The sequence below is a fragment of the Macaca fascicularis genome, chromosome 6 (assembly GCF_037993035.2).
Source record: "Macaca fascicularis isolate 582-1 chromosome 6, T2T-MFA8v1.1".
Classification (NCBI taxonomy): Eukaryota; Metazoa; Chordata; class Mammalia; order Primates; family Cercopithecidae; genus Macaca; species Macaca fascicularis.
In genome coordinates, this window is record NC_088380.1 from 9,535,829 (window position 1) to 9,563,641 (window position 27,813).

General features: G+C 42.1%; 1 protein-coding gene across 9 annotated transcripts in view; it reads right to left on the reverse strand.

The window, feature by feature from the left end:
• Window positions 1-27,813, reverse strand: part of SEMA5A (semaphorin 5A) — a 644,602-nt gene that overhangs the window by 278,455 nt on the left and 338,334 nt on the right. For all 9 annotated transcript variants that reach the window (XM_065546091.2, XM_065546089.2, XM_073993139.1 and 6 more), the window contains 3 exons: window positions 22,440-22,725; window positions 17,740-17,875; window positions 10,830-11,034 (listed from right to left, as the gene is read on the reverse strand). In XM_065546091.2, the coding sequence (XP_065402163.1) occupies window positions 10,830-11,034; window positions 17,740-17,875; window positions 22,440-22,725 (627 nt within the window). The remainder of the gene's footprint in view (window positions 1-10,829; window positions 11,035-17,739; window positions 17,876-22,439; window positions 22,726-27,813) is intronic.

Genomic DNA, 27,813 nt, shown 5'->3' on the forward strand with positions numbered 1-27,813 from the left:
CACCTGGGGTCCTGACCCATGGAAATTGTGAGCTAATAAGTGTATGATGCTCAAAATTGCTAAGGACATGATAATATGTTGTACAACAATACAAGAATAACACCTCCTCTGAATACCCTATTTAACACCTGATTGAACTGTGTGTGAAGCCCAGGGTCCCCTCTGAGGTTAGCTGTCCTGCTCTTTTTGAAAAAAGGGGCTCCAGTTCTGGCATAGGTAACCTAGTTCCTGTTCCCAAAGCTGATGGTGTCAGAGGTGGGTTCCTCACACAAGGATGCCCACTCTGCCAGTTGACCAGCAGCCTCAGCAGGGGCCTAGCCTGTAGCATGTGGCACATGCAGGATAATGGTGATGTGGTCGTCAGGTCAGACTCTCCCTCTCAGGAATGTGAGTTAAGGAATGCACAGATGGGTGACCACTGATGGGGCAGCAAAAACATGTATCCTTAAAACATACCCCATTGCTTAAAATAACCCAAGGATTTCCTCACTGCCAAAAGAACCTAATTGAAATTAGGTAGAATTTGAATAGATTTATCAGGTAGGGACAACAATAAAGACCATGCTTACCCAGCATGTGGGTGCCACTGTAACTGGACTGCTCCAAGCAATGCAACAGAATTAATCCCATCAACAGACTCAGAGGAGCAGGAGCAGCAGCGATCACAGTTGATTCATTGGAGTGATAGCACTTAAATTCTTCCTATTTGGCTAGATGCACAGTCACTTAGAAACTAGAAAACTGGGGCAGTTATAGGCTGCTGAAGTCTCTTGGGAACCTGGTTACCCCACAGAACTGAGTTCAGGGTGCAGGTTACAGAAAATGAAGGCAGAGGACAAGATGAGTGCTTTAAATGATGGAGTCATTTAAGATGTTCTTTTAATTGCAGCTATAAGACAAAACTATGGGAACCAGTGATGTTGACTCTATCCCCAATATGCCTGAGGTTCTATGAGGGCAGGTTGTGTTCCTGATATAGCCTCATCTGAACATTTGGAGGGCTTCATTCTGGTGTAAATATACATGTATTTTCTGTCAATATGCATTTTCTGAAGTCAGTGCTTTGACCTGGTCTTCGTTGAAGACTGAATTGTTTGTCTTTGTTCACAACCGTAGTGAGACCCATGCAGGTCCTGAGAAGCTGCCAAGGCTCATCTCCATTGTCTCTTCCCAAACTTGGGCATCCCAGGACATTCCTAGGAGATGCAGGCCTGGGCTGCTGTCAGGTGACCCTAAAAGACATCCTACATCTCACAGGTTACTAGGGTTAAGTGGATTTTGATTTTGAACTCAGCCTTAGCACCCTGTTAGAACTTTAAAATTAAGCATGAGGATATTGGAAATGGGCACACAGGGACGCATATCAAGAATCACCATCCAACATATGAAATGGATTGGCTTGCGAAGACTTAATTTTTACATATTTATCAGTATAATTTTAGTTCTATCTCTGGTATCCATAAACACCTTGGCAGAACTTATAATAAATTGGAATTTACATGACAACAAATCAGATAAATTGAAACCTTCAGCCTGCCTCATTCAAAACTAACAAAATTGATATCTCACGGTGACAGAACATGGATTTATTCCTCAAAAAAAAAATTTATTTGGTAAATGCTCGTTATGGAGAAAATAATTTTTAAAAAACTACCAAGAATCTCATTATCCAAGTTAAATCACCAGCAGAATCTGCTCTTTTAAATATTTGTTTAAAAATATTCTCATATATTGAACACAGGAAACACTTTCAACTACATTCAGCTTGCACACTTGGATCTTACCAAAGTGAGCTCCAGAGTGGTGGAAAAAATGGATACGCTTTTTTTTTTCTTTTCTTTTTGAGATGGAGCCTGGCTTTGTAACCCAGGCTGGAGTGCAATGGTGCATCCTTGGGCCACTGCAACCTCCATCTCCCTGGCTCAAGTGATTCTCCTACCTCAGCTTCCTGAGTAGCTGGGATTACAGGCACGCGCCTCCACACCTGGCTAATTTTTATATTTTTAGTAGAGACAGGATTTCACCATGTTTGCTAGACTGGTCTTGAACTCCTGATCTCGTGATCCGCCTGCCTCAGCCTCCTAAGTGTTAGGATTACAGGCGTGAGCCACTGCACCGGCCAGATAAGCTCTCTTTTAAGACATGCCAGCATTCTGTATGCATAATAGTTAAAACGTGTTGGTAATGATTGTAAAATATGTTTTACCACAACAAATAATATGGGTGAAGATGAAGGAGCCCTTTCATTGAAAGCTGTTAGTACCTATAAAGACCTATGTGCTCACCATCAACTAGAAAAGTCCTTTGTAAAAACACTGGCTGATTCATCATCAAATTAACAGTCAAGTGGGTCTTCTCATAACTGAATTTTCCAGGGTAAATAGCTGTTAAAAATTCCTAAGCATGTATCTACATTATATACTCCAGTAACTTGTGTTCTACGTTAGACTTGTCTCGTGAAGCTTTGATGTAGAAAATGTTTCGAATGTCCCTCTGTAGAAGTAGAGATTAGACTTAGCAAAAATAAGAAAACCTGGGGCACTGAATCAAGATTATAAAAAATCCTTGTAGGTATATAATACCATCATCTCAGACAGAAACAATACTACCCTAACTGGGTTTCTGTATAAGCAGGAGGACAGCAGGTTTGGGAACAGGAGTCCACTGGGCTTCATCTCCTAGCCACTGTCATTAAACCTAAAGGAGTTATATCAAAAATTTGTATCAGGTAGGATCTGTATCAAAAGAGGTAAGGAAAAACAATTTTGTTTACTTATGTATTTTCTGTCCACAAACCACAATCTTTACTACCGAGGGCAACTTTCAATCAATACTAATCATGTGAAACCTGAGAGAAAGATCATCTGCTTCAGGTGGGTCCAAAACAAAGCGAGGTGGAGAGGAAGCAGGAGGCCATGAAGAGAACAGGAAAATTGCTCTATGAAGATGCAGTCGGTTGCATCCTATTTAGAACATATTGGGAAATGGACTAATTCATAGCTTATAACTTCATATTATTTTGTGGTTGGGAGACCAGGCATCAGCTACTAAAAATATTCAGAAAACATGTTTAAAAGCGAAACACATTAAAATACAAGAACTAATGCTCCCACATTTAATCAAACAAAACCATTAGTTGTTGTTATAGCATTTTAGGTGGTTTGGCATATATTAAATTATATTCAACAGTATATTTTCATTTTAATTGGGCCTAACACAAACTCGTACTAAAGAACTAACTGTGTTCATGGAGTTCGGGATACTGAACAGCGTCAGGCAGCAGGAGAAAGTCAGGCCACTCTTTAAATTTGACTGTAAGAACAGATGCAGTGTGGCAACGTCTACACATGTATATTGGTAACCTAGGGCTGCTGCAAGATGGCGTGAACCAAGGGGGCGGAGCTTGCAGTGAGCCGAGATTGCGCCACTGCACTCCAGCCTGGGAGACACAGCGAGACTCCGTCTCAAAAAAAAAAAAAAAAAAAAGAAAGTACCACAATTCTGGTGGGTTTAAAGCAGCGGAAATGTATTGGCTCACAGTTCTGGATGCTGGAAGTCTGAAACCAAGGTATCAGGAGAGCCATGCTTCCTTAAGAATCTGGGTGGAATTCTTCACTCATCCTAGTTTCTGATGCCAGCTGTCCATTCTGGGTGTTCCTTGGCTTGCATGTATGCACTCCAGTCTCTGCCTATGTTGTCACATGGCATTCTCCTGGCTTGCCTCTTTTCTCATCTCACAAGCACACCAGGCATATTGGATTAGAGGGCCACTGTACTCCAGCATCACTTCATCTCGACGTAACTAATTACATGCTCAAAGGCCCTGTTTCCAAATAAGGTCAAATAGGGTACTGAAGGGTTACGAATTTCAACATACCTTCTTTGGGAACACAGTTTAACCCACACCACCAGGCAATTGAGTTGCTATTACTTGCAGCAATTATTCTATCAATAAATAAAAAATTCGGCTGGGCGCGGTGGCTCACGCCTGTAATTCCAGCACTTTGGGAGGCTGAGACGGGCGGATCATGAGGTCAGGAGATCGAGACCATCCTGGCTAACACGGTGAAACCCCGTCTCTACTACAAAATTACAAAAAGCTAGCCGGGCGAGGTGGTGGGCACCTGTAGTCCCAGCTACTCGGGAGGCTGAGGCAGGAGAATGGCGTGAACCCGGGAGGTGGAGCTTGCAGTGAGCCGAGATCCAGCCACTGCACTCCAGCCTGGGCGACAGAGCGAGACTCTGTCTTAAAAAAAAAAAAAAAAAAAAATTCATTAAAGTTTATCAAATAAGCACTCAGACTCTACAACATACCCTCTTTAGTTGATGGGAGCCCCTTACATAAAGAAGCACACATAATGCAAGTCCAGACTCGGTTTGGATTTATAATTTCTGGTGAGAAGGACAGAAATTGGAGTGAATGTTAAAAAAAAAATCCAACATAATTTTTCACAAGTTAATACTTGTTCCTGACACTTAGATAGTTGCAAATTGCTTAGAAACATTGAGTGAGATAATTCTTAGGAGTAGTGGCAACCGTAAATGTATTAACTTAATTTTTGGTACCCGGACGGATATCCTTGGGGTCTCTAAAGTCTTATATATGTTGTTCAAAGGGAATGTCAAGGTCTATTCCTCACTTAGCCTCGCCTTACTTTTTTTAGAAAGGGACTTGAAAGCCTTGGACATTAGATGCTAGAAACAAAAAAAAAAATGAAGGGAGTTAAGAAAGTTAGAAACAGAATTTCCCCATTTGCCGAGTTAGTTGGCCACTGTCACTCTTGCAGAAGAAACTTCTAGAGTATATAGAACATTGTTTCTTTGTCTTTTCCACAAGTTCATTTGGGAAGTCATATTGATCTCCTGACTTTAAAAATGATTCGTAGAAAGCAACCATAAAAAGGCACTCTTCTGTATTTAAAATGAGTTTGGAAGGGAAGAGCGGGAACGGGGGAGGTCCCTGGTTACATTTCCTCCCTGGTGCTCAGGGCAAAGCTAAGTGAAGGTGACAGGCGTGAGTCTCGGGCCCCCAGGTACATCAGGGCATCTCTTCTTTTTTCCCTGAGGTTATTCTGACCCCTGCCTCCACCCCTTGTGCACCTCAGAACCTCCCTGACTTGGGGACCCCTCTTTCTTACTCCCTCATTCTTCCTCCTCAGTGAGATGATGTCCATTGGCAGTAGTAAACTTTTAAAAGCCAGATTCATAGGTTCACAGGATCTAACCTGTACTGAAAATAGTCAAAATCGCATGTGCCAAAACTCCAAAGTCCTTACAGGTGAAATTCCAACTTTACCTGGTATCAATACCTTTCAAAAGCACTGAACGGCATGGATTTCAGGTGTTGTCCTTAGAAACTCTTCTGTTGTTGCCTTTCTCACCTGTCCGGTGGCTGGTTTTTCTCAATTGGCAGACTGCCGGCATCCCACCAAACACACACACACAGTCACGCCTCCTTCCCCAGCTCATACCCTCTCTTGGCTCCCTTTGGTGCTTTATTTTGGGGCCTAACTCAGCCCCTCAGCCAAGTCCTCTCCTTCCGCTTGGCCTCTCAGCCCAGGTTCTATGTCTGCATCTCGGAAGACTGGGGATGGGATTGATAGAAACACTGCTCTGAGGTCTGGAAGGGATGCAATAGTGAGCACATGGAGATGGAGAGGGGAGACTAGAAACATTGACAGATGCATTTCCCCGTGACAGGTGCAAACTGGCTGCTGACACCCACAGGTAAAGTGCCCTTGCCAATCCCCCATGGTCCTCCATTCTGCTGTCTCCCCCAACCCCCTGCCCCACCTCACTCCCAGCCTTAGAGTCACTCATCTATTAAGAAGTTGTCTAGATGGGTATAGATTTCCTCAACTCGCCCCAATCTCCCTCCACCCCAACTTCCCATGAAAAACAGCACAACTTCCAACTTTAATGGACCTGTTTCTCTCCTCACATTGCACGTTTCTTCTTAACACTGAAAGCCCTGCCTCCCCCATCCCATCTTCCTGTTTCATTTTTTCCTATTTAACATTTAATGTAACTGCTTGTTTTATTGCTTCTGTCCCCCTCCAAAATATACGCTTCCTGAGATCAGGGTGTCTGTCTATCTTGTCCATTGCTGAACCCTCTCCTGTGAATTTTGGCACAAAAACTCCAGTGTCTTCTTTTCACCACGCCTGGCTAATTTTTTGTATTTTTTAGTAGAGACGGGGTTTCACCGTATTAGCCAGGATGGCTCGATCTCCTGACCTCGTGATCCGTCCACCTCGGCCTCCCAAAGTGCTGGGATTACAGGCGTGAGCCACCGCGCCCGGCCAGGAGTCATTCTTAATTGCACCCATTCTCCCACTCCTCCAAAACACCTGCTGCGTCTGTCAGCTTCTCTTCAAGAAATTAACCAAGAGCAGCATTTCTCCAACTGATAGGTGTTCCATTATCACTCCTACAAGAAGACTTCTCACATGTTTTTCCTGATTGTCCCCTCACCCATGAAATTTTACTACAGATATTCTGTACTGTATATTTGCTTGTATAGTACATATCTATTTGAACAAAAATAAGATTTTTTGTCCCCCTAAGAAGTAATGTTTGCTTCCTTGAGGGTGACACCCGCCTATCTTCAGGCTGAGCCTGCCATGCTCACCTCCTCCTAGACCACCTTGATGACTTCAATAGCCTTGACCCCAGCCTATTCTCCCTCACTCAATTACAATGCAATGACATCTAGAATGCCTGCTTATTTTTATACAATGGCAGATCCTGTAGCAATACAGTACTGTTAGTATAGAAAGAAATTTTACCCCAAATTTTACCCTCCTTCTACCCTTTTTGTTACCCTCTGATTCATTCTCCAGGATTTATAGATAGTAATCTTTGAAAACATGCCTCATATCATGTAACTTCTTTTCTTTACAGAACTTTCAGTAATTATAATTATGCTTAGATTAAAATCTGAAATTTTAAACATAGCTAGAAGGCACATATTAGCTATCCCTGCCTGCATCTGGAGCCCTGAAACTCTACAGGGTTGAATGAACTCCAGGCATTGTTGGATCCCTTACTGTGGTTGCCTAGAAAACAGAGCAAAGGATTCAAGGATTCGGTGCTAATGCATTATTGGGGGTGCAATCCCAGGGCTGTGTGGTGAGGGAAAGGAATATGGAGCAGGAAAGAGCAGGGAGTGATGCTACATGATTTGTTACCAAGGGGCTCTTCCTTTATGATGAAACAGAAAGAGACATTTGCTTGGCTACATGAGGAGCCTGCCCTTGGACAGTCGCCTGGAGGTGAAAATGGAAGGGGAATTCACCAGTTGCATTTTGCTCATACCCCACATCCCTCTGGGTGAGGCTTGCTTCACGGAGAGTTCATCCTCCTGCACTTCTGGGCTGCAGCTACCAGCTCCTCCAGCACCTGCTTGAGAAGCCATATCCCACTCCCAGAAGAGTGGGATCTCATCCAAGCCCAGGTGTAGCAAAGCGCCACAGACGCCTGACCACCAGCTGCTCAGCATCACCTGGAAGAACCTCCTGGTCCTGCGCGGGAATCTGTCAGCCATGGTGGTAGCTGAAGCAGAGCATATAGCTGAGGGTTCAGGGTCAAGTAAGGCTGAAAGAACCTGCTGTTGAACTGATGACCTGACCAATCAGCAGTCCTTCTCTGTTATCTGAGCTCCTTATGCTCCACTGCACCCCAGAGTCTTGGTTCAGGTGACACCTTATTGCTTCTTCCTCAGGTAGTAAAATGGGTCCCCAACACCTTACTCACCCTCTTTCCACAACGTCTTTCCTGAGGTTTTTGTTCTGATTGGCTTCTTTGGCTAGCAGCCAAGGTTTTCTGTTTTTGAAGTAGGAATCACAGATACATTATCCCTAAATTTTCCATGTACCTTTATTTTTGATAGAAAGATTACCCTAGAATAACATTCTTGAGTCGCATTTATTTTCCTCTAACGTGTGCATATATTGTTCTACTTGAAATCTGGTATTGAGAGTTCCCTTATTTTGGTTTTCCTTTCTTTCTCAAACCTTCTCACATCATTTGGCTGAATTTAGCCCCGAATTAGTCTTATTTTGTGTTTGTAAAAGAGATTTTTGGTTTTCTATTCCTTGAGATTTTCATTTTTGAGAGTGTCTGCCTTTTTTTTATTCTTGGGTGAGTATAATATGCTCAATTCACATTTTCTTTTTCTCAGAATTTTGTATAACCATGTTTCACAGATTTATACAGCTGCAGACTAACCTGAGATCATGTGACTTTTTTCATTTTTGGTTATTTTTTTTTCCTCCTCAATACCTAAATAATTATTTCTGTATTCTTGGAAATCAAAAACTTACGTGGCTAGTGTTTATTTATTCTGAATTAATATTGCGCAAATACAGTACGTTTTGAAATTTTCAGACTCAATTCTTCCTTTCTTTCAGGGTAGTTTTCTTCGATAGTGTCTTTGGGCACAAGTTTTTAGCTCCACAGACAGCATTCTTTGGTTCAAAGACACCAATCACTCTGTGTGTTCCATGGTCTTCGTGGGTCCTTCATATTTAAAACCTTATCTTTTATTTCTACATGTTCCACCTTAATCACTGAAAACACTTACTCTCTGTCTAAGCTTTAGGTGTGTTTTTATTTCCATGAAGTTTCTAGTTTAATTATTACTCTTGTAGTAGAATAGAGCATCATTTTGATCTTCTATTTATTCCCTCATCTCTGTGAACTTCCTTTTCGTCTCATTTTGTCTCTTTCATCATTTCAACTCTGGGTACTTACTTTATTTACATTGCTCTCCCTTTTTTCCCAAGCAAAGTAACTTTGTGGCACATGTCCTTTTGCTCCTGCTGGGATGTCTTCCATTCTATCTGCTTTTCTGCAGACTGAAGTGACAGGACAAGGATGCAGAGAAGGAAGCTCAGCTCAGGCTGCCTCTTTGTTGAAGGTCTTGAGCTTTCATTCTTTCCCCCCTTTTTGAGACAGCATCTTACTTTGCTGCCCAGGCTGGAGTACAATGGTGCAATCCTAGCTCATTGCAGCCTCAAATTCCGAGGCTCAAGCAATCCTCCCAAATCAGCTTCCAAAGTAGCTGGGACTGCAGGTGTGCACCACCATACCTGCCTAATTTTAAAAATGTTTGTAGATGTGCAGTACCACTATGTTGCCCATGCGGGTCTCAAACTTCTAGCCTAAAGTGATCCTTCTGCTTTGGCCTCCCAAAGTGCTGGGATTACAGGTGTGAGCCACCGTGCCCAGATCTATTTTTTGAGATTTCTATAAATATTTCATTCCAGAAACAATCCTGTCTGCAGTCTCATAAACAAGAAGACAGTGCAATGGTAATTCCTTCTTTTCTCTTAAAACAAATGAAAATCAACGAAATCCTTTCCTTTTCCTTCCATCTCCTCCAGACACCTCATCAATCCTCCACTTCCCTTCCCTGAAAAGCTTCTAGAAGAGATGCCCTAAGCAGCTGGTTCCATCTGACTTCAGCCAGTGCTCCTCCTCCTCTCCACTTCCTCCTCTTCCCACAAACTGGCCCTGAGAGGTAGCTGTGGCTTCCATCTGCCCACCCAGTGGTCACATCTGTCCTTACCTTACCTGACCACTCAGTGGCATTGCCTGCCACCGGCCAGTCCCACATCTGGCTCATGGATTGTTTCCCTTATGGGTGCAGGGCTGGCCCCGTCTGCTCAGTCCCTGCTCAGCTTCATCATTACTTCCTAGCAGAGATCGATGCTGACTAGCAAATGCAGGAGCTTGCTGGGCACCCGGGGCCACAGCCCTCTCTGCGTGTCTGCTGTGTCTGCTCGCCATCACCTCCCTGGCGTCTTACTGACTGGTCTGTTTAGTATCTGCTGTCCCCACTAGAACGTAAGGTCCAGCAGGGCAGGTGATGCCTGTGTGTTCACCAGTTTACTTCCCAGTGCTTCAAATGAACTCCACAAATAGTAAAGGTTCAGTACATAGTAGCAACTTCATGGAAAAAACAAAAAAACAACTAACTGGTAAATATGTGGTAAATATGTAATTTGGAATTGAGAAGTTCTTTCAACCAAAAAAATATATTATTGTCAGCAACAAAAACAGTAATTGTGCTCCATGAGAAATGACAATTATACAGAACACTGGACAAAGAATGGGGAGAGGCAGACTTCATCATGAGATGGCTCTGTCTGGGGACCTGAAGGCAAGAAAGAGAGGGACAAGTCCACAGAGCTGAGCCAGGTCCCTAAGGCTGGCCTCACACACTCAGAGCTGTCTGTGTAATAAACTGACATGGAACATGCCTTCTACACTCTAGTTTCTTTGGAAACTGAAGAGATCTAATTGTTATTTGTAATTTCGAAGTATCGCTGCCTATATTTGCTGTAAATGTTCCATTATTTATGCCCCAAAACATATTCTTTGAACACTGCCATGCACCACCATCCACGCAAATATTTTGCTGAAGGCGCTGTTTTTGAACAAATGAGAAATCACCATGACAATCCCAAGATAATATTTCACCCAGCAATGTCTTCCAACAAAGCATACCTTTGTCTTAAATTATCCAAATTCAAATGCTCTTGCCAAGAAAAGACTTACTTTATGAATATGTGAGGAATAATAGCAAAGAAACAAGCCATTGTCTTTCCAATTAAAGCTATGACTAATGTAGTGAAAATAAATTGAGCTTTCCAAAGAGAGGCACAGAGGCTGAGGAAGATAAGTGAGCATCACGGGTTTTGCTGGTTGCAGGAAGAGACAGCAGACGTAAAGCTTGAAATTGAAATTGCATGTTTAGAATCTAAATCTAAAACACAAAATCAGAAGATGGTAGAAAACCCCTCAGAGGAGGGCAGAGCTCCTACCTGTGGCCAAATAGATGATGTGGACGAGCGCTTCTCTGCCCTGCACCACGTCGACGACCACGTGGGAAAAGCGGCTATTGTCCTCCATGAAGGAGGGCACTGTGGTCACCGGCTGCACCACCTCATGCATCAGAATGAACTTCTGAGCATCCTGCAGATTTCTCTCGGTCAGGTTCACGTACAGGCCCTGGTCCACGGTGCCACACTGCAAGGGAAGACAGGCCGGGTTATCAGAGCCAGCAGCCTGGACACGCACAGCTGGCTGTGGCCATCCTAGCTGGAGAGTCACTTGGAAATCCAGTAAGCCACAATCCATGATTGAAGTATGCAAACATGTCTGCTTCTCTATTCTTCCTGCAGCCCCTGTCCTTAGCATCCTTTTCATGTTAGATTTGAACTCCTATCTTGGGAGTCTCCCAACATCCTCATAAATGAACTGATCAGAAGTTAAAAAAAATGAAAGTGGGAGTGATTGCTAACTTCAAACAGTAGATGCATAGAAACTCCTCCTTTTCTGTCGAGTCACTTGAAAGCTGCGTGGCTAAACACATACTATTATATCTGTCTAATCAATCAGGTAGCAAATTGAAAATGCAACAATCAAGAATCTCATATAGATGTATTAGTTTTTCTACTGTAGCAGGGGGTCTGTAAGCAAGACATAGATTTCAAGGTGATAGCATTAGGTCATTCTAATCTGTAAAGCAGAACAGCGTTCACATGGGCTACAAAAATACTGTGCTCGCCTTATTGCTTTGAGCTTGTGTTTCAAATTAGAAGAAATTATTTAAAAGGGTTTAGAGTCCAGGAATATGGAAAAGAACGTGGCAAATTTATAAGAAGAATGGGAAATGAGGAGGTAAGGGAAATGAGGAAGGAAGGGAGAGGAGGGGGGAGAAGAGAGTAGAAAGGAATAAAGAAGAAAGAAGGAAGGAGAGATATTTCAGATAGAGCAAGTATCGTGGAGATGAATCTGGGATGTGCAAGGGGAAAATCAGCCCTGTTGCTGGGAAATAAATTCAGAGCTGTGCTGTGGGGCGGCTGGCAGGTGTTATATAAGACTGTTTCTGGCAAGGATGAGGTAAAAAGAGGGATAGAAAGGAAAGCACAGCTTTATTAGAGCCAAGCTCAGAATCAGAAAACTGCTACCAACCTTTCTCATGTCTTTCATAAACTTTAATTCCTGGTACAAATGGTGACTGATCCCCAGTAGAACTTCACATAAGTAAGTTTGATGGAAAAGAATTTCCAGGCCCATGCCACCTGAACTGTTTATAACATGTCACATCTAATATGAGGTTTTATAACAGGTGAGAGGTACAAATGTGTACGATGGAAATTGCTTTTTTAAAAGTAGACTTTTTTTTTTTTTTTTTGAGACGGAGTCTCGCTGTCGCCCAGGCTGGAGTGCAGTGGCCAGATCTCAGCTCACTGCAAGCTCCGCCTCCCGGGTTTATGCCATTCTCCTGCCTCAGCCTCCCGAGTAGCTGGGACTACAGGCGCCCGCCACCTCGCCCGGCTAGTTTTTTGTATTTTTTAGTAGAGACGGGGTTTCACCATGTTAGCCAGGATGGTCTCGATCTCCTGACCTCATGATCCACCCGTCTCGGCCTCCCAAAGTGCTGGGATTATAGGCTTGAGCCACCGCGCCCAGCCTGACAATATTTTTACAGCATTTGATAAAACGCTCCATATGCCATAAAATGATAGGATGGTTGTAGACAAAGAGAATCTGAGAGTTAAATGGATTTCATGCATCCAGTCCAAGGCTTAATTTAGTATCACACCCTTGCAGGGACACCCCGTGTTCCACAGGCAAAGACTGTGTGAGTTTAGGTGAGGGGCTCCGCCCTGCCGTGACCCGAGTGCTACTCTGGCTTCATAGCTCTCAAGCCACACGGAATCAGGTGAGTGGTAACTCTCCTGCCACATGGTCTGAGGTGAGGTCTGGCCTCTCAGTGTCTGTCTCTTTACCTGTCTGTCCAGCGGCTAGGAAAATAATTACTCTGCTCAGTTCTCAGGGCTACTGCAAGACCAGCTGAGATGATCCATGGAAAGCATTTGTAAATTAACTGAAAGTCCTTATAAATGCCAAAGAACAACACAATGTGCCTGGCACTAAAGAGAAGCCATTCAACTCATGGTGAATGGTGAATGGTAAATGCATTGGTCTTGGAGCAGGACAGCAATTCTATGGTCTGTTGAGTTTCAGTGACCAGAGGGAAATGAGTGTATAAACAAAGAAGGGAAGAAAACACTGAATGAATATGCGAGCAGTCGTAATTGGGGGGTGAGGGGATGTGCTAGGAAGTCTTATATAATTACATTATTGAACAGTAACATTTGGAGGTCAGGGACATGTCCTTACCTGTCAACACATGTTTTGCAAAATGAAAAAGAGCTCTCCTAGGCTTGATCTAATGTCTACGCAGGTGAGTGCTAGTTCTGAGCATGGCGTTACGTGTGATGGTTTATATTCCTGAAATCAGTGGTGATATCTAAAGTACAGTGGCAATTAGCTGCCTACCTTCTGGGTGAAGTTTGCACACAGGTCATGTTTTGTAAGTACAGTGTTTAAAAAAAAAAATTGGTAGCATGAAAACCAGGAGGCATAATATAAAAATGAGAATCTCTTGCTGTTCTTAAGGAACTCAGAGAAATTGGAGACCTAACAGGGAGTTCTCAGTGGCAGGGGTGAGGCAGGATCACTCACCATGCCTTGTCATCTTTATTTTTATGTCCGCATGTATCAATCTTATTTGTGACTGCCAGAATTGCCAATAATTGGTTTTGAGGTATACTCTACTGCTTCTTGGTTTCTTTTTGCTGGCTATAATGAATACTCCACCCAGTGCTTCTATTTCAAATAGTTGGAAGAGCATTCAGAGTTATAGAACCTATGTATTGGATTGTAAGCAACCCACCGAGCTCTCTAATACCTGAAAATTTTCTAGCCTTGCCTTTTATGCTGAACTCCCATTGTGTCTGTGTGGGACACAGTGTGACGCCCTGGGTTCACCATGCAAGAAGAAAACAATAAAGATAGTAAAAGCCAAGCTCTCATGTGCCCTACAATCCACAACCAGTTTTCATGCCAACATCTCTTCAAGTAATTCGTCAGTAATTCTACTATTTTTTTAAATGATAATAAATATTTGCACTTTTGTTTATTTACTTGTTTCTAGGACAACAAATCCATTCTTGTTCTAGCACACTAGCACATGGTGGTCAAGCCCACAATCACCTAACCTCCTGCAGGAGTGCCCAATTTGATCAGCCCCTTCGTGCACTCACTCCCTTGCATCTTGCTGCAAACATGCTGGGCGGGCCAGGGGGTGGTGGCTCACATCTGTAATCCTGGCACTTTGAGAGGCCGAGGCAAGTGGATCACCAGGTCAGGAGTTCAACACCAGCCTGGTCAAGATGGTGAAACCCCGTCTGTACTAAAAATCCAAAAATTTGCGGGGTGTGGTGGTGGGCACCTGTAATCCCAGCTACTTGGGAGGCTGAGGCAGAGAACTGCTTGAACCCAGGAGGTGGAGGTTGCAGTGAGCTGAGATCACACCACTGCACTCCAGCCTGGGCTGAACAGAGCAAGACTCTGTCTCAAAAACAAAACAAAACAAAACAAAACAAAACAAAAAAAACCTGCTTTGCGTATCAAAGGGTTCTAATGGACAGGGTCAGATCCCTGCACTTGCTCCTCCAACAACTGCCTCCTCATCCACTTAACTACATTTGAGGGTCTATTTGTCCATTTCAACTCCATCCTTTCTGACTGACACTAATCAAAGTTGCACAGGAAATTCTGGAGTCTGTCACAGCTCAGCTGTGCCACTGGGCCTGGGTGACGTTTTACATCAGTGATTGTCGTGTGTCTTACTGAGGGTCAGGATCTGGATGACTTTGAGGACTGCAGTCTCTAAGAGGGCAGGGCTCTGAAGCACCACCTAGAGTGGTTTACATATTTCGTCTGAGAAAAGTGACTTTTTGTTGTTTTGTTACTGTTTTGAGATTTCTATATAAAATGTTGAAATATCATGCACCATCTCTCCTAACCCATTCTTCTTCCTGAATCCAAATCTACTTTCTGCTTCTCTGATTAATTAGCTACTTCTAGGATGTAAGTACTGCACAAACTTCTAAATGTCAGTAGGGAAAACAAGAATTTTAAAAATCTAACCACTTTCCGTTGTTGGTTATTGCAAACATAAGGCCTCTTATACATGTCTGGGGAGGGATCCTTAGTTCGAATTGAATTCTCACTCTATACCAGTCTGGATGGTTTCATGAATGTCAGTGAGGATACTTTGCCAGTGTGGTTATCAAATAGAGTAAACATAAAGAAACCACTTGCTACATACTTGTACTAGGAGTTATACAAAGAACCACCATAATCTGTAACTCAGCTCCACTGGAGTCTTAAATAATACTCAGAGAAGAGACGCTCAGTAATGCAAGCTTCCTGCCTGAAACACACGCCAATTTCTCCATGCTTCATTCATTATGCTACATGGACCGGCTTCCATCCCATAATGAGAGCAAGCCCTTCAGTGGGACACTGGCATTATAAAACCAGGCGCTCCTGGCCTTAGGAAATGAGATTTGCTCTGTGCTGGAAATGTATCCAGATGAACGGGCTACAAGTTATCCACCGCCTGGAGGTGGTAAGGGGCTATGAAGTTTACTAAGCCAGGCTGTTCACAGTAAAGACTTTTGCAATAAAAACATCAGTGTATTGAAAATACGTTATAAATCCAGTAAGCATTATTCATTATTTAACCTTCAGGATTTTATTACACAAAGGACTTTCTTAAAAGGAGTATTTCCTGTACATAAGAGGAGAAAAGGAGACAAAATATGCATTTACACAACATGTGATACGTAGAAAGCACCAAATAAATGATTCATTTTTGTATTTTTAGAGACAGGGTCTTGCTCTGTCACCCAGACTGGAGTGCAGTGGATGGATTATAGCTCACTGATTGAACTCCTGGGCTCAAGCAATCCTCCACCTCAGATTCCCAGATAGCTAGGACTATAGGTGTGTGCCCCTATGCCTGGTTAATTTTTTTTTATTATTATTTTTGTAGAGATAGGGTCTCACTCTGTTACCTAGGCGTGGCTCCAAATCCTGGCCTCAGGAGATCCTCCTGCCTTGGCCTCACAAAGCACTGTGATGACAGGCGTGAGCCTCTGTGTCCAGCCCCTAAGAATTGTATTTATCAAATATTTTATACAGTAAACAATGCACATTAATCAGTGTTATCAAAATTTACTCCTAAACTATATGCATGCATTTTTATTCCTCTCCCCTTTTTTTGATGGAAACATGCAATAAAGATGCATAATAGATAGATATGTGATAAAAATGCACATAATTTGCTCAAGGAAAGCAGCACATGGCAAGACGACATGTAAGCCAGCCATCCTATTTTTAATCCCATGCTCCTTCAAAAACTTAAAGACAACAACAAACACAAAACTCCTTCAAAACAACCATAATTGAACGGTCCTTGTAAAAATCAAAGTAAAGTGTAAAATCATCGAACCTTTCCATACTCCCAACTGTGGGAGTTCCAGATACAGGACCCACTTCTACCACTGATTAGTAATAGTAACTAATGGTCATTTAGTTGGAATAGGCTAGAATTTTGCATCTGAGGATGAGGTTGGGATCCTCCCTTGGCTACTAATCAGGTGTGTGGCCCTGGCCAGGTGATCTCCCCCAGGCCCAATGTCCTACCCTGCACATGGAGAAGGCATTACCCACCACAGCACTGCCGCCAGTGTGCAAGCTGATCTATCTGAAACATCTAGCACAGGGTCTGGGACTTGCTGGTGCTAAAAATGACAGCCATGATAATGATGATGATGATGATCTTAAGAAAGCTGTCAGAAGGCCCTCCAGGGAAGCCTGCAGCTATGGGCCCAATGTCTATAAACCACCCAAATTCCCACTCTCCAGTGTGGCTGTATATGCAGATGGAGTCTTAATGGTAGTAAATGAGGGTAAGTGAGGCTATGAGGGTGGGGCCCTGGCCCAGTGAAGCTGGTGCCCTTTCGAAACAGGAAGAGATACCCCAAAGGTGTCTCTCTCTCCACCATGTGAGAACACAGCAAGATGTCCACCTGTTAGCCAGGAAGAGAGGGCCCACATCTGAAAATGACCCTGTTCACACTCTTGTCTTGAAGGTCTAGTTTCTAAAACTGTAAGAAAATACAATGTGTCTTTTTTAAGCTACCCCGTCAGTGGTGTTTTGTTACAGCAGTCCAAGCTGACTAATACACCTGCCAGCTCACCAAACATGAGTAAATTGCTTCATCTCTTTAGGTCCCAGCTTCTTCTGAACACCGGGAGATGGATAGCTCACAAAGCCTTGGAAGCTTGAACCTCCTGCAGTTTTGTGATAACAGATGAACGGCCTCCACCTCCTTTTCTTTCCTCAGCTGCCGGCATCACATTCTGTCCTTCCCAACAGGGAATCCCGCCACATTTGCCAATTAGCGCTCTAATCCTGTTTGTGTGTCTCCACTGCTCTGTGCCCTGAACCCCATTCATTAGAATGTCATTCATTAGGGATCAGAGATTCTGAGGACACAGAGCCCAGCATCATTAGTACTAATTGAAGCCTGGATTCCTAACGTGCTGCAGAATGCTGGCCTTTTTCCGCCCTGTCTCAGGCATCACAGCTGACAAAAGGCCCTTTTTGGGTCCAGGCGCCACAGTTCACAAAAGGCCTCGGTCTATGGACATTAGCCAGCAGAGTGTGGGGCTGTCTGTGAGGGGCGAGGGAGACAGCGGCATGGTGCCTGCACCCCGGTTTAAATTACCCTGGCCTGTCTACACAAGGCTTCTGCATTCTTCATGGGGGATGTCGACAGTGCCCCTTTGCCCCCTGAAAATTACCTGGAAGTTGGGGTTTGGGTTCGGATACGGTAGCCAGGCCGAGCGCGAGTTCTCTTGGTACTTGAAGGGCCCGGCGAAGGCCTGTGCGATGGCGCTCAGGTTGAAGATGCACACAGCTGAGGCCGCGATGCTGTTCCTGGGAGCCGAGGGAGAGAGAGGAGAAGGCAATCAGAGAGCTCAGCAGCACCTGCTGACCTCCCCTATGGAGTAGGCAGCAGCTGTGACCTGGAACAGCTTCCAGAGGTCTCAAGGCCACAGTCTCTTAAACATCCCAAAAGGATGAAGTCAGAGCGTGAAGGGGGCTCCCCTGTGGAGGAACAAACATCTTGGTATAGAAGCCAGGCTAGTTAGCATTTACCACACTTGTAATTCTGTCAGCCAGGATTAATTCACTCAGCTGCAACAGAGGCCAGAGGGATTCTGAAGAGCTATCTGCTTCACCTTTCAAATTCTGGAAGAAAAAGACATTCTTCTCCAGCGGATGGCATCTTTCATCAGCCTGAAACAATTCCCTTCCTGACCTATCTGGTCACTTTGCCCAGCAGCAGGGCAAGCTGTTGTGTGTGTGTGTGTGTGTGTGTGTGTGTGTGTGTGTATGTATGTGTATTTTAACCCAGATATTTGTCTTATTTGTCATCCTTTCAAAAAAATCAACTCAAAGTATTTTATGAAAAGTGACTGTCTGACTCTTCATATTTTCTTTTAATTTAAAACAGATTTTAAATTCAAAGGGTCAAAGAGAAAAATCTGACATAGCACTGACCTATGAAATCCTGAAGTCGTAATTTAGAATTCAGGCTCTGAAAGTAAGTCATAAGTGGGAGCCCTCAGAAGGTCAGTGCCCTCTGACTAAGTATGGAAACAGCAACATTATTTGGTTAAGTAAATTCACATTTTGAGCTCAGTTTGGGTTCTCGAAGGGGAAGTGGAGATAAAAGGAGAAAGCTTACATATAGTTTATCTTGCTCTGAGACAATACTACATGCACTTCTCATCCATTTTTTTTTTCCTGCATCAAAGGAAAAGTCAAACAAACTCCAAAACTGAAATACCTACCTTATATTTGTTTGATTTGATAAATACTGAATAGGAGCTAGGCACTATTCCAAGGACTTTACTAATTCCCATTCATTTAATCCTCATAAGGTGAAGGAAATTCACAGGTAAGGAAAACCAGGCACAGTGAGGACAAGACCCTTCCCCAATGTCAGCCAGCTACTAAATGAGGAAACTGGACTTGAACCCCAGGCTGGCCCCAAATGCCAGGATTTCCAATCCTTTGCAATATCTCTGGGTGAAGTAGACAGGATTCTACTTCAGGAGGGCAGACAGTAAACACATCCTTATGGAAAGGTAGGGCCTTGAGAGTATTGAGGGCCTTCTGCATTTTCTCCAGAAGTCCAGCACCAAGGACAAGGCCCAGCATGATGCATACAGGACCCGGCGCTGGAAAGTAAAGGGGCGAACACCAGCTATGGGTTGTTCAGTTTGCTGTTTTGACTCTTCATTATCCCTAGAGAGAATGGGAGAAGTTAAAACACAAGGACAGGGAAGACACTGGCCTTTGAATACGTGAGTAGACTTTAATAAGGAAAAGAAGACAAGTATGCTGGAGTAAGAACGGCTAGACGCAGGACATCCCATCCAGGCATGCCTTGGGCCAGGTGCAGAGGCAGGCAAAGTGGGGATATTATGAGTAATAACAGTATCTCCTTACGCCCCCTGCTAAGCACTTGATAGGGATCATCTAATTTCTCACAGAGAACCTATAGATCCTGAGAAGACCCTGACTTACAGATCAAAAAACAGTAGCACAGAGAGGTTGCTTAGCCCAAGTCACAGGCTGCAGAGAAATGAAGCAGGATTTGTACCTGCTTTGCATGGGGCCCCAGGTTGCCAGATGGCTTCCAGGTAAAGGAAGAACCTGATATTCTTCCTGCTGGCATAATGTTTCTCTGTTCACTACAACCACCAGGACTGAATGGGCTGACCTGGGCTCTGGTGTCACCCAGAGACTCCCCTGGATGTCCCAGTAGTTGCCAGTGTGAACATCCTTTAATAGTGTTGTGGGAACACTTCCTCCTGTCCCCTGTGCCATCCCCTGGTGAGCACAATTGGTATAGCAGACCCCATGCCTGCCTCTCTACCCTTTCACTTGCTGTGCTCTGGGGGCAAAGGGTGAGCCTGTGTGACTCCACTGTGCTCCTCCCTCTGCCCTGCCCCCTCTTCCTAGGATGGGATTGTCTACAGGAAGTAATTATTCACTCACTTCTACAGGGTCTCCAGACCTGTGGGCAGGCGAGGGCAGGCCAGGTCTAGATCATGACCTTGAGAATGAGTAGGCTTAAAGCTGGAATCAGTATGAACAAGCTCACTTGGATGACAGACCTGCAGCCACCTGTTCCAACCTGGCTTCTATCAGCAATCAAGGTAAAAATTTAGAAGAGCAATAAAAAAACCTACCCCCCACAGCAACTTTACTATCTGTATATCCATATCTATACATAGTAATACTTTACTACAATCTCTACACTATAAACAACTATAATGGTGAGCCACCATTTTTAGATATCTAGGAAAAAAGCCAAATCTTCAGAGACTCCACTGTAGCAGCACACCATTTCCTTCAGGCCAACCCATACTCAAGTGATTGAGAAAACTACACAGTCATGCTAGGGACAGAAGGAGTCAAAACGGTCATCTTTTCCCCATTCCTCTAGAGCTGAGAAACCTTGATGAATGTACAGAGGCAAAGCAATATTCTAAGCCCTGAAGCTCAGCCCAGTATTAGACAGCTTTCTAATTCATAATATCTCTGATCCTCATTTTCTTTCCATTTGAAGCAAACGTTGTCTGAGACACGAAAAGGAGGTGGAAAATATTGTGAAATTTGAGATGGGCGTATTAGAAATGCATTCCCAAGACCTAACACAAATTAGTATTCCAAGGAGAAAGGGGAGATGTGACACTTCTATCTCTAAAAATATAGATTCTGTACATTGGGTGACTTCTGACATGATGGGAATTTGCAACACTAAAGAAATAGTCCAGAATAGTCTGAAACTTATTTTTGCAACTATCTAAATTGACCATATACCATCTTGGAATGTTTCAGGCATGGTACTTTTATAACTTCTGAAATTGGTGTTTTGTTTTGTTTTGTTTTGTTTTGCCCAGAGCCAGGGAAATGAAGAGCTAAGTAAACTGGACTCCGCTTGTTCATAAAACTGATGTCAACTGAACAAATGCACACTTATCTTCTGTGACCTACACTAGTTTTTAAACAAAGTTTTGGAAAGAAAATCAACTTCAGAAACTGTAGATTGATTTTTTAAAGAAACTTATCAAAGAGAAGAAATAACCTCTGGGTTGAAGACCAGATTTACGAAAACAAATATGGCCATGGGGAGTAAAGGGTATGTGTGGAGCCATCCAAACTAGCCTTACTTTTCTAACCTCATGTCAGAAAGAAGACTCTTCATGGGGGGTAAAAGCTGTTATTAAGCAAATATTAACACCCAAGTTAAGCAGTTGAGAGACCAGGAAGAGAAGGTTAATGAGGAAATAAGCTGCAGGTAAAGTGACATTTTAGAAATGCCACTCATGAGCAGGCATCTGATGCCCAAGAGATGAAAAAGTAAATTAAAACACTTAGGAAGCAGAGAGGACATCCTAGGGTGATCATCTGTCCTGGTTCACCCAGGAATAAGAGGTGTCCTTAGTTACAGGGCTGTCATCAATACTAAAACCAGGATAATCTCAGGCAATTCAGGACTTTTGGTCATCCTACCTCATTTATCAGCACTTCCAACCCAACTAGATTTGGATCCTTTACTTTAGATACAAATATTTGGCTTTTGCAGAAAGTGTTAAGTCACAAGACAAGAGATTTCAAAGGTGATCCAAATCAGAACTCATAGTGTAGGATCAGCAGCACCACAGCCAATGTGTAGGAAAGTGATGCTGAGAGTCTCAATGTGATCCTTGATTCCTGGGTTTGGCGTGTGCTCCTGTTGAATCTTACACAGCATATCAGCTAAGGATGGGAAATAACCTTGGGGACATGTGATAGTCCACTAGACTAAGAGTGAAGGAGATCAGAAAACTTCATAGGCTTAAGCCAGCCCAAATATTGTTCATTCTAAAGTTAGGAGTATCTCCCTGTCCCACCCCCAAACAAAACATACTATAATTTTTATAAAAATATTTTAAAAGTATAATTGACATAAAATGCAGCCATGGAAAATGTGCCTTTCAAATATGAGCAAGGTTTAAGCAAGAATCATGTTATCTCAAAGATTTCAGATTCTCCAGACAACACTATTTTCATTATACACAAATGCATGAATTGCAGATAGAAAAAAATATACATATAATATGTACCAGTATTTCAAAAAGTGTCCAGAACACAACGGCAAATCAGGAAGGAGCGATTTATAGTAGAATAATTTAATGTCACTATATCCTAAAGACTGACACAAACTTTCTTGATTTGGAGTATTTTTCCTAATACCAATCTCACAAATCACGTATCTGTCTAAAGGTAGTTCATTGAAAAGTCCTCTTTTTTTGTCTGTTTAGCCCAGTAAAATAAGAAAGATTTTCTTTAAAGCAAATTTAAGACCTCAGAGGTCAAAGAACAAAAGACTTATTCAGAATGAGTAAGAGAGAGGGGAGAAAAATTATTTCAAGTTACATACACATTGGTGGTAAAGATGCCATAGATCAAATCCAGCTCAGGCAGGAAGAAAGTGCTCTGCAATTCGTTGTAGTAAAAGGGGACTTCCCCAGGACGGGAGCAGTTCAGGCGAGCCTTCATGAATGTGGTCCAGGTGTCTTCCAGCAGGAAGCGCCCACCAATATCATTCTTGCACACCCGGGCAGCTCTGGAGAACACTGTTTTCCCACAGTCATGCTCTACTGCATTTTCTCGGAAAAAGAAGTAGGTAAAATTTCCGATGTCATAAGATGAAACAAAGTTTGGCTCTGGGAAAAAACAGAAAAGAGGGAAAACATCTCAACATTCATGTCATTCCCTTTTGGTCTTGCCTGCTCAGTACTTCATCCAAAGAGACATGGTTTTGTTTAGATAATACCTGGTTCCTATAGGGCAATTGGGAGGCCCTGTGAGCAGCTTAATGATCTACACTGTTGGGAAACTCAGTGTCATACACAGATTCTAACTAATGGGAAGGCATTGGTATGACTGCACACTCAAGTATCCTGAGCTAAATTAGGGCTCAAGTTAATGTGACGTTAATACCATCAAACATTGGCAGCAAATATTTGCAGTACATTTTAGAGCAATATGTATTACTTTTTATTTGCAAATTCTTACATAACCTTCAGAAAGAGAGGGAGAAAATAGGATTAAAAAGATGAAATGTGACTCAGAATATAGCAGTCTACAATCCTATTTGTGTGCAAGACAACAAAATTATTTGACTTAACTTATATCCATTCCTGTGACTTTGACATAAGGTATGTGCTTTTACTAGGGACTTTAAAACTGTTTTCATTGCTGGGAACAAAAATAAAGACTAAAACTGTAAGGTGGGTCTGGAATTAGCTTTAGCAATTTCTGTTACTATGGTGACCATGGAACGGTGAAAAAAAACTCTGATTTTCTGATTTCTGGGTTGCTTGGTAATACATTTAGAGGAGGGAAGAGTATTGGGATGGAGACATTGCTTTGTAGTTCTCTGGTCACAATTAGCTTTAAAATGGGGATAAAGAAATGACAAAATTATGACAAAGCCTTTACTTAATCACCAAGCTCATTAGGAGTTTAGGAAATATACATTATCAACTGAATTTTACATAAAGCATTTGAAATTTCAGCTTCCTAACCTCCAGTTTGAAACCAGTGATAATAGAGAGAGTACATGTTGAGATATACATACTCCCTAATATTTGCTTTTAAAAATCTAATCACAAGGTTTTATTCTTCTCTATTTCTAAATGCTATTCATTCAATCAGCAAGTATCTTAATTTTATGGTGCAAACTAGGATAACTGTAGCAGTAACCTTTGGTGTCCAAAATTAATGGAAAGATACAGACAACAAGTATATTCACAAAGACACATTTTCAGGAACAATTAGTTTTTGGGGGCAATTCAGTTGGCCTTGTACTTTTCCAGATACAATTGCATTGAAATAATAACATGCTACTGGCAGGACAACTAAAATATATGTGGCTGCAAGATAAGCCATTAATGTTAAGAGTAAGACACATAAACAGAATCATCTAAGGTCTGAAATGCAGAAGTTGACTTCAGACATTGACAAAGGGTTGGCATTGACTACTCTGTTATTCTGTCCAGGAAGACTATTGTCAATTTTCAATCAATACCTATATTTGATATTTTCACAAAATGTTTTAATTTAATCCAACTTTACGTTTTAAAAATATTCTAATTTTTAAAAAAATTTTAAAAAAATATTCTAAAATTTTAAAAATATTCTAAATGGTTTATGTATGATACTTTTCCCTTCAGTACAACACACTGTTAAGTCATTGAAGTAAATCAAGTAATATACTGAGGTGATTTTAATTTATAAACTGTCAAACATATTCTTAAGTCACTATTGCTTTCACCCTAAATGACTATTTAAAAAAAAATAAAACTTGAATTGCATAACATTGTAAAAGATGGAGGTTAGATATCTTTACTCTAATAGTATGCTTTAATATCCTGGAGAGATGCTCACAAAAACAGCAGATTACACATCTGTAATTTGTGTTTTTGGAACATAAAGAAAATACTGGGGGCGGGGGGGGGCAGTTAAGTTTGTGTTCACCATAAGTCTCCAAAAAAGAATTACTTGATAAAGCAGTCCCCAAAAGCAAAGATATGGAACAATTTCAAAACCATGTGTAAAGAAAATAATCACTGGCATGTCTAATTCTAAAGAAGAGGCTAAATTATTTTGAAATGGGTCCTGCACCCTGGCTAAACAAAACTAGAGTTTGGGAATTGTACAAAACAAGCAACAACAACAAAAACAGCAAGAAGAAACCCCACCTAAAATGGGGAAAACAAAGAGAGAAGGCGTAAGGGTCCAAAGGTGTCTAGCCTGGGACTTAGGTTACCAGCACACATGCAGGAGGCATGAGGCAGAGTCCACCAAGATTTATCAAATATACTCACTACTACCCACTTCTGCTACTAACTTGGGGACAAATGGCATGAAAACCACATAGTAAATAGCTCCAGTTTCTCAGAAGTCCTGAGCCAAAAAAGAAGAAGATACAAAGGAAGAAAGATCTTTTATGGTTTCCAGCTGAAGGTTGAGTTTATAATAAAAACAGCTAATATTGTAGAATGCTAATTCTTGCACCAAGATCTGTGCTTGGTGCTTTATATTCCCACTGAACTCACAAGAATCACAGAGCTAGGTGATGTGCTATTCTTCCCATTTCATAGATGAGGACACTAAAGCCCAGAGATTTAATAACTTGTCTAAATTCACATAACTAGCAATGGCGAAGGGGGATGGAAAATCCTGAATCCATTAGACCAGGGGTCACCAACCCCTAGGACATGGACCAGTACCAGTCCATGGCCTGTTAGGAGCCAGGCCACACAGCAGGAGGTGAGCAGCAGGCAAATGAATGTTACCTCCTGAGCTCTGCCTCCTGTCAGATCAGTGACAGCATTAAATTCTCATAGGAGCAGGAACCCTGCTGTGAACTGTGCATGTGAGGGATCTAAGTTGTACACGTCTTAAGAGAATCTAATGCCTGATGATCTGAGGCAGAACAGTTTCATCCCTAAACCATCCCCTCTATCCACCCCCAGTTGATGGAAAACTTATCTTCCATGAAACTGGTTCTTGGTGCCAAAAAGTTTAGGGACCACTGCATTACACTATACTGAAAAAAAAATAAACAGTGGTTGCAAAAAGAAAACAGTCAATTAAATGCTAGCAATATTCAACAGGATTTGACTTTCTGCTTTAGAAAAACAATGGTAAGCTCTTGGCTGGACAGTCATCTTTCCAGGCGAGTGGTAAGCAGGTTTTACTTAGGAACAGTCTGAGGGGGGCTTCAGAACCAACTAGAGAAACAATAAATGATGAGATGAAACTTTAAACCACAGCTATCACGGATGTCAGGAAGGACACAGAAAGAAGAAAAAGTGGGAGGAAGAAGAAACAATTTAAGGACTTATTAAACAAGAACATTGTCGGAAAGTGTTTGACCCAACTCCAGAGGGTGTTTCAAGGAGGGCCCACCATAGCCTCAGAGAGCCAGTAAATGACTCTCGGGGGGTCATTCCATACCCTGTGTCTGTTCCAGCAAACCACATCCGCTTTTGCAGATAAGGAGAAAACTGAGTAATGGTAGGCAGATTGGTGCACAGTTTCCTCTTCCCACAGAGAGCCTCCACCATGTCTCCAAACTACCCTGAACCAATGTTATAAGATCACAATGTGCATTTTAGATAGAAATGCTCAAATACAGGTTTTCCTTTTGGTTTGCAAAAACAAGAGAAGAATTTGTATTCAGAGTATAGTGAGTGCTGTTTGTTAATTCATCATGCAGTGCAGGTCGTGCTGGTCAGGGAGTGAGACTGCATTTGGTAACACATCCTGCGGCCCCACACTTCAGGGTGAGGGTGGACCCCTGACTGTGTGACCTGCCATTAACTAGGGAAACACAGTTTCTTGAAAAGTAGTCTCTTGAAATTCAGCTAGCATCCTGTTCCTTTTTCAAAGACAATAAAAAAGTGGGAATAATTGTAAGACAGACAGTCAAATAGCTGTTATATTTATTGATACAAATTTGGAAGTAGGTGATGTTAGAGTCTTGCCAGGCAGGATGATAAGATGAATTTTGTTTTCCTTCCGTTATTTAAGTTCTGCCTTTTCTCAAAATGCAATTCACCACAAACTAGTATCTGTCACTCCTGAGTGAGCTGAACAAGTCAGAAGGAAAATCAGGCCTTTTCTTCTTGTGCACAATGGATAGGAGTGCATGAAAGAGAGATCTCAGGTGTGCTGCTGACTACATCACAGGAAAAACAGGCATGTCAGCCGCTATGTAAATACACACATGGAGAAACTCTCTTTTCTAATGTTTGTAAAACATACTGAGTTATGTATTACAGTGTTGTACAAAATATATCATGTTAATAAGAATCATTCTTCACGATATAAGAACTTTTATTTTGCATGTTTTCTTACATAATAGTGACCATACAGATAGGACTAGCAGAAGTGACCCACCATATATGGAATTACAAGTGATGCGAAGAAAAGCATCAAAAATTTTGAGATTTTGACCACACAAAACCAAAAATACTGAGCATCCAAATGAAGCCTCCCATTCTATATTCTTTCTATTCCAATGTCTAAAGCATCAATATGGGGGTATACCATATTCAAATGGCTCAATCTGAGCATTGATATAAAAATATTTGTCTACAATGGAAGTGAATATTAAAGGCACAAAGGAATCCCTACTCTAAAAAAATCTTACTAGAATCAAAATCTATTATAAATTATTTTGCAGTCAAAAGTCGCCTTGTGACACAGTTGCCAAAGTCAGGCTGGAAAAAGCCTGTACCCGATGCCTGTGGCTCTGCCCTTGCTGGACCATTGACATCTGATACTTCCTGTTGTTGCATCTGACAATCAGGCCTAGTTTGCAAAGCTGTAAAAATTAAATGGGCTGATACATAGTAGGATGTCAATAAATGGTGGCTATTATTATTTTGGCATCATGTACGGGCATTTTCCAGCCTGACTTTGGCAAGTATCACACAAAGTGACTTTTGACTGCAAAATAATAGTCACCATTTACTTACTCTCAATGTCCCTTGCAATAATTTCTATTGAACAGAACTTCACATAATGATAATGAATGATCAAGTATATATATATATAATATATATAATATATATATAGCTTAAAGGTGTTCAGAGTTTTAGGATTATAAATAAGCCATGCTGAATTTTGTTTGTTTGTTTGTTTTGAGACAGAGTTTCACTCTTGTTGCCCAGGCTGGAGTACAATGGTGCGATCTCAGTTCACTGCAAACTCCGCCTCCTGGGTTCAAGAGATTCTCC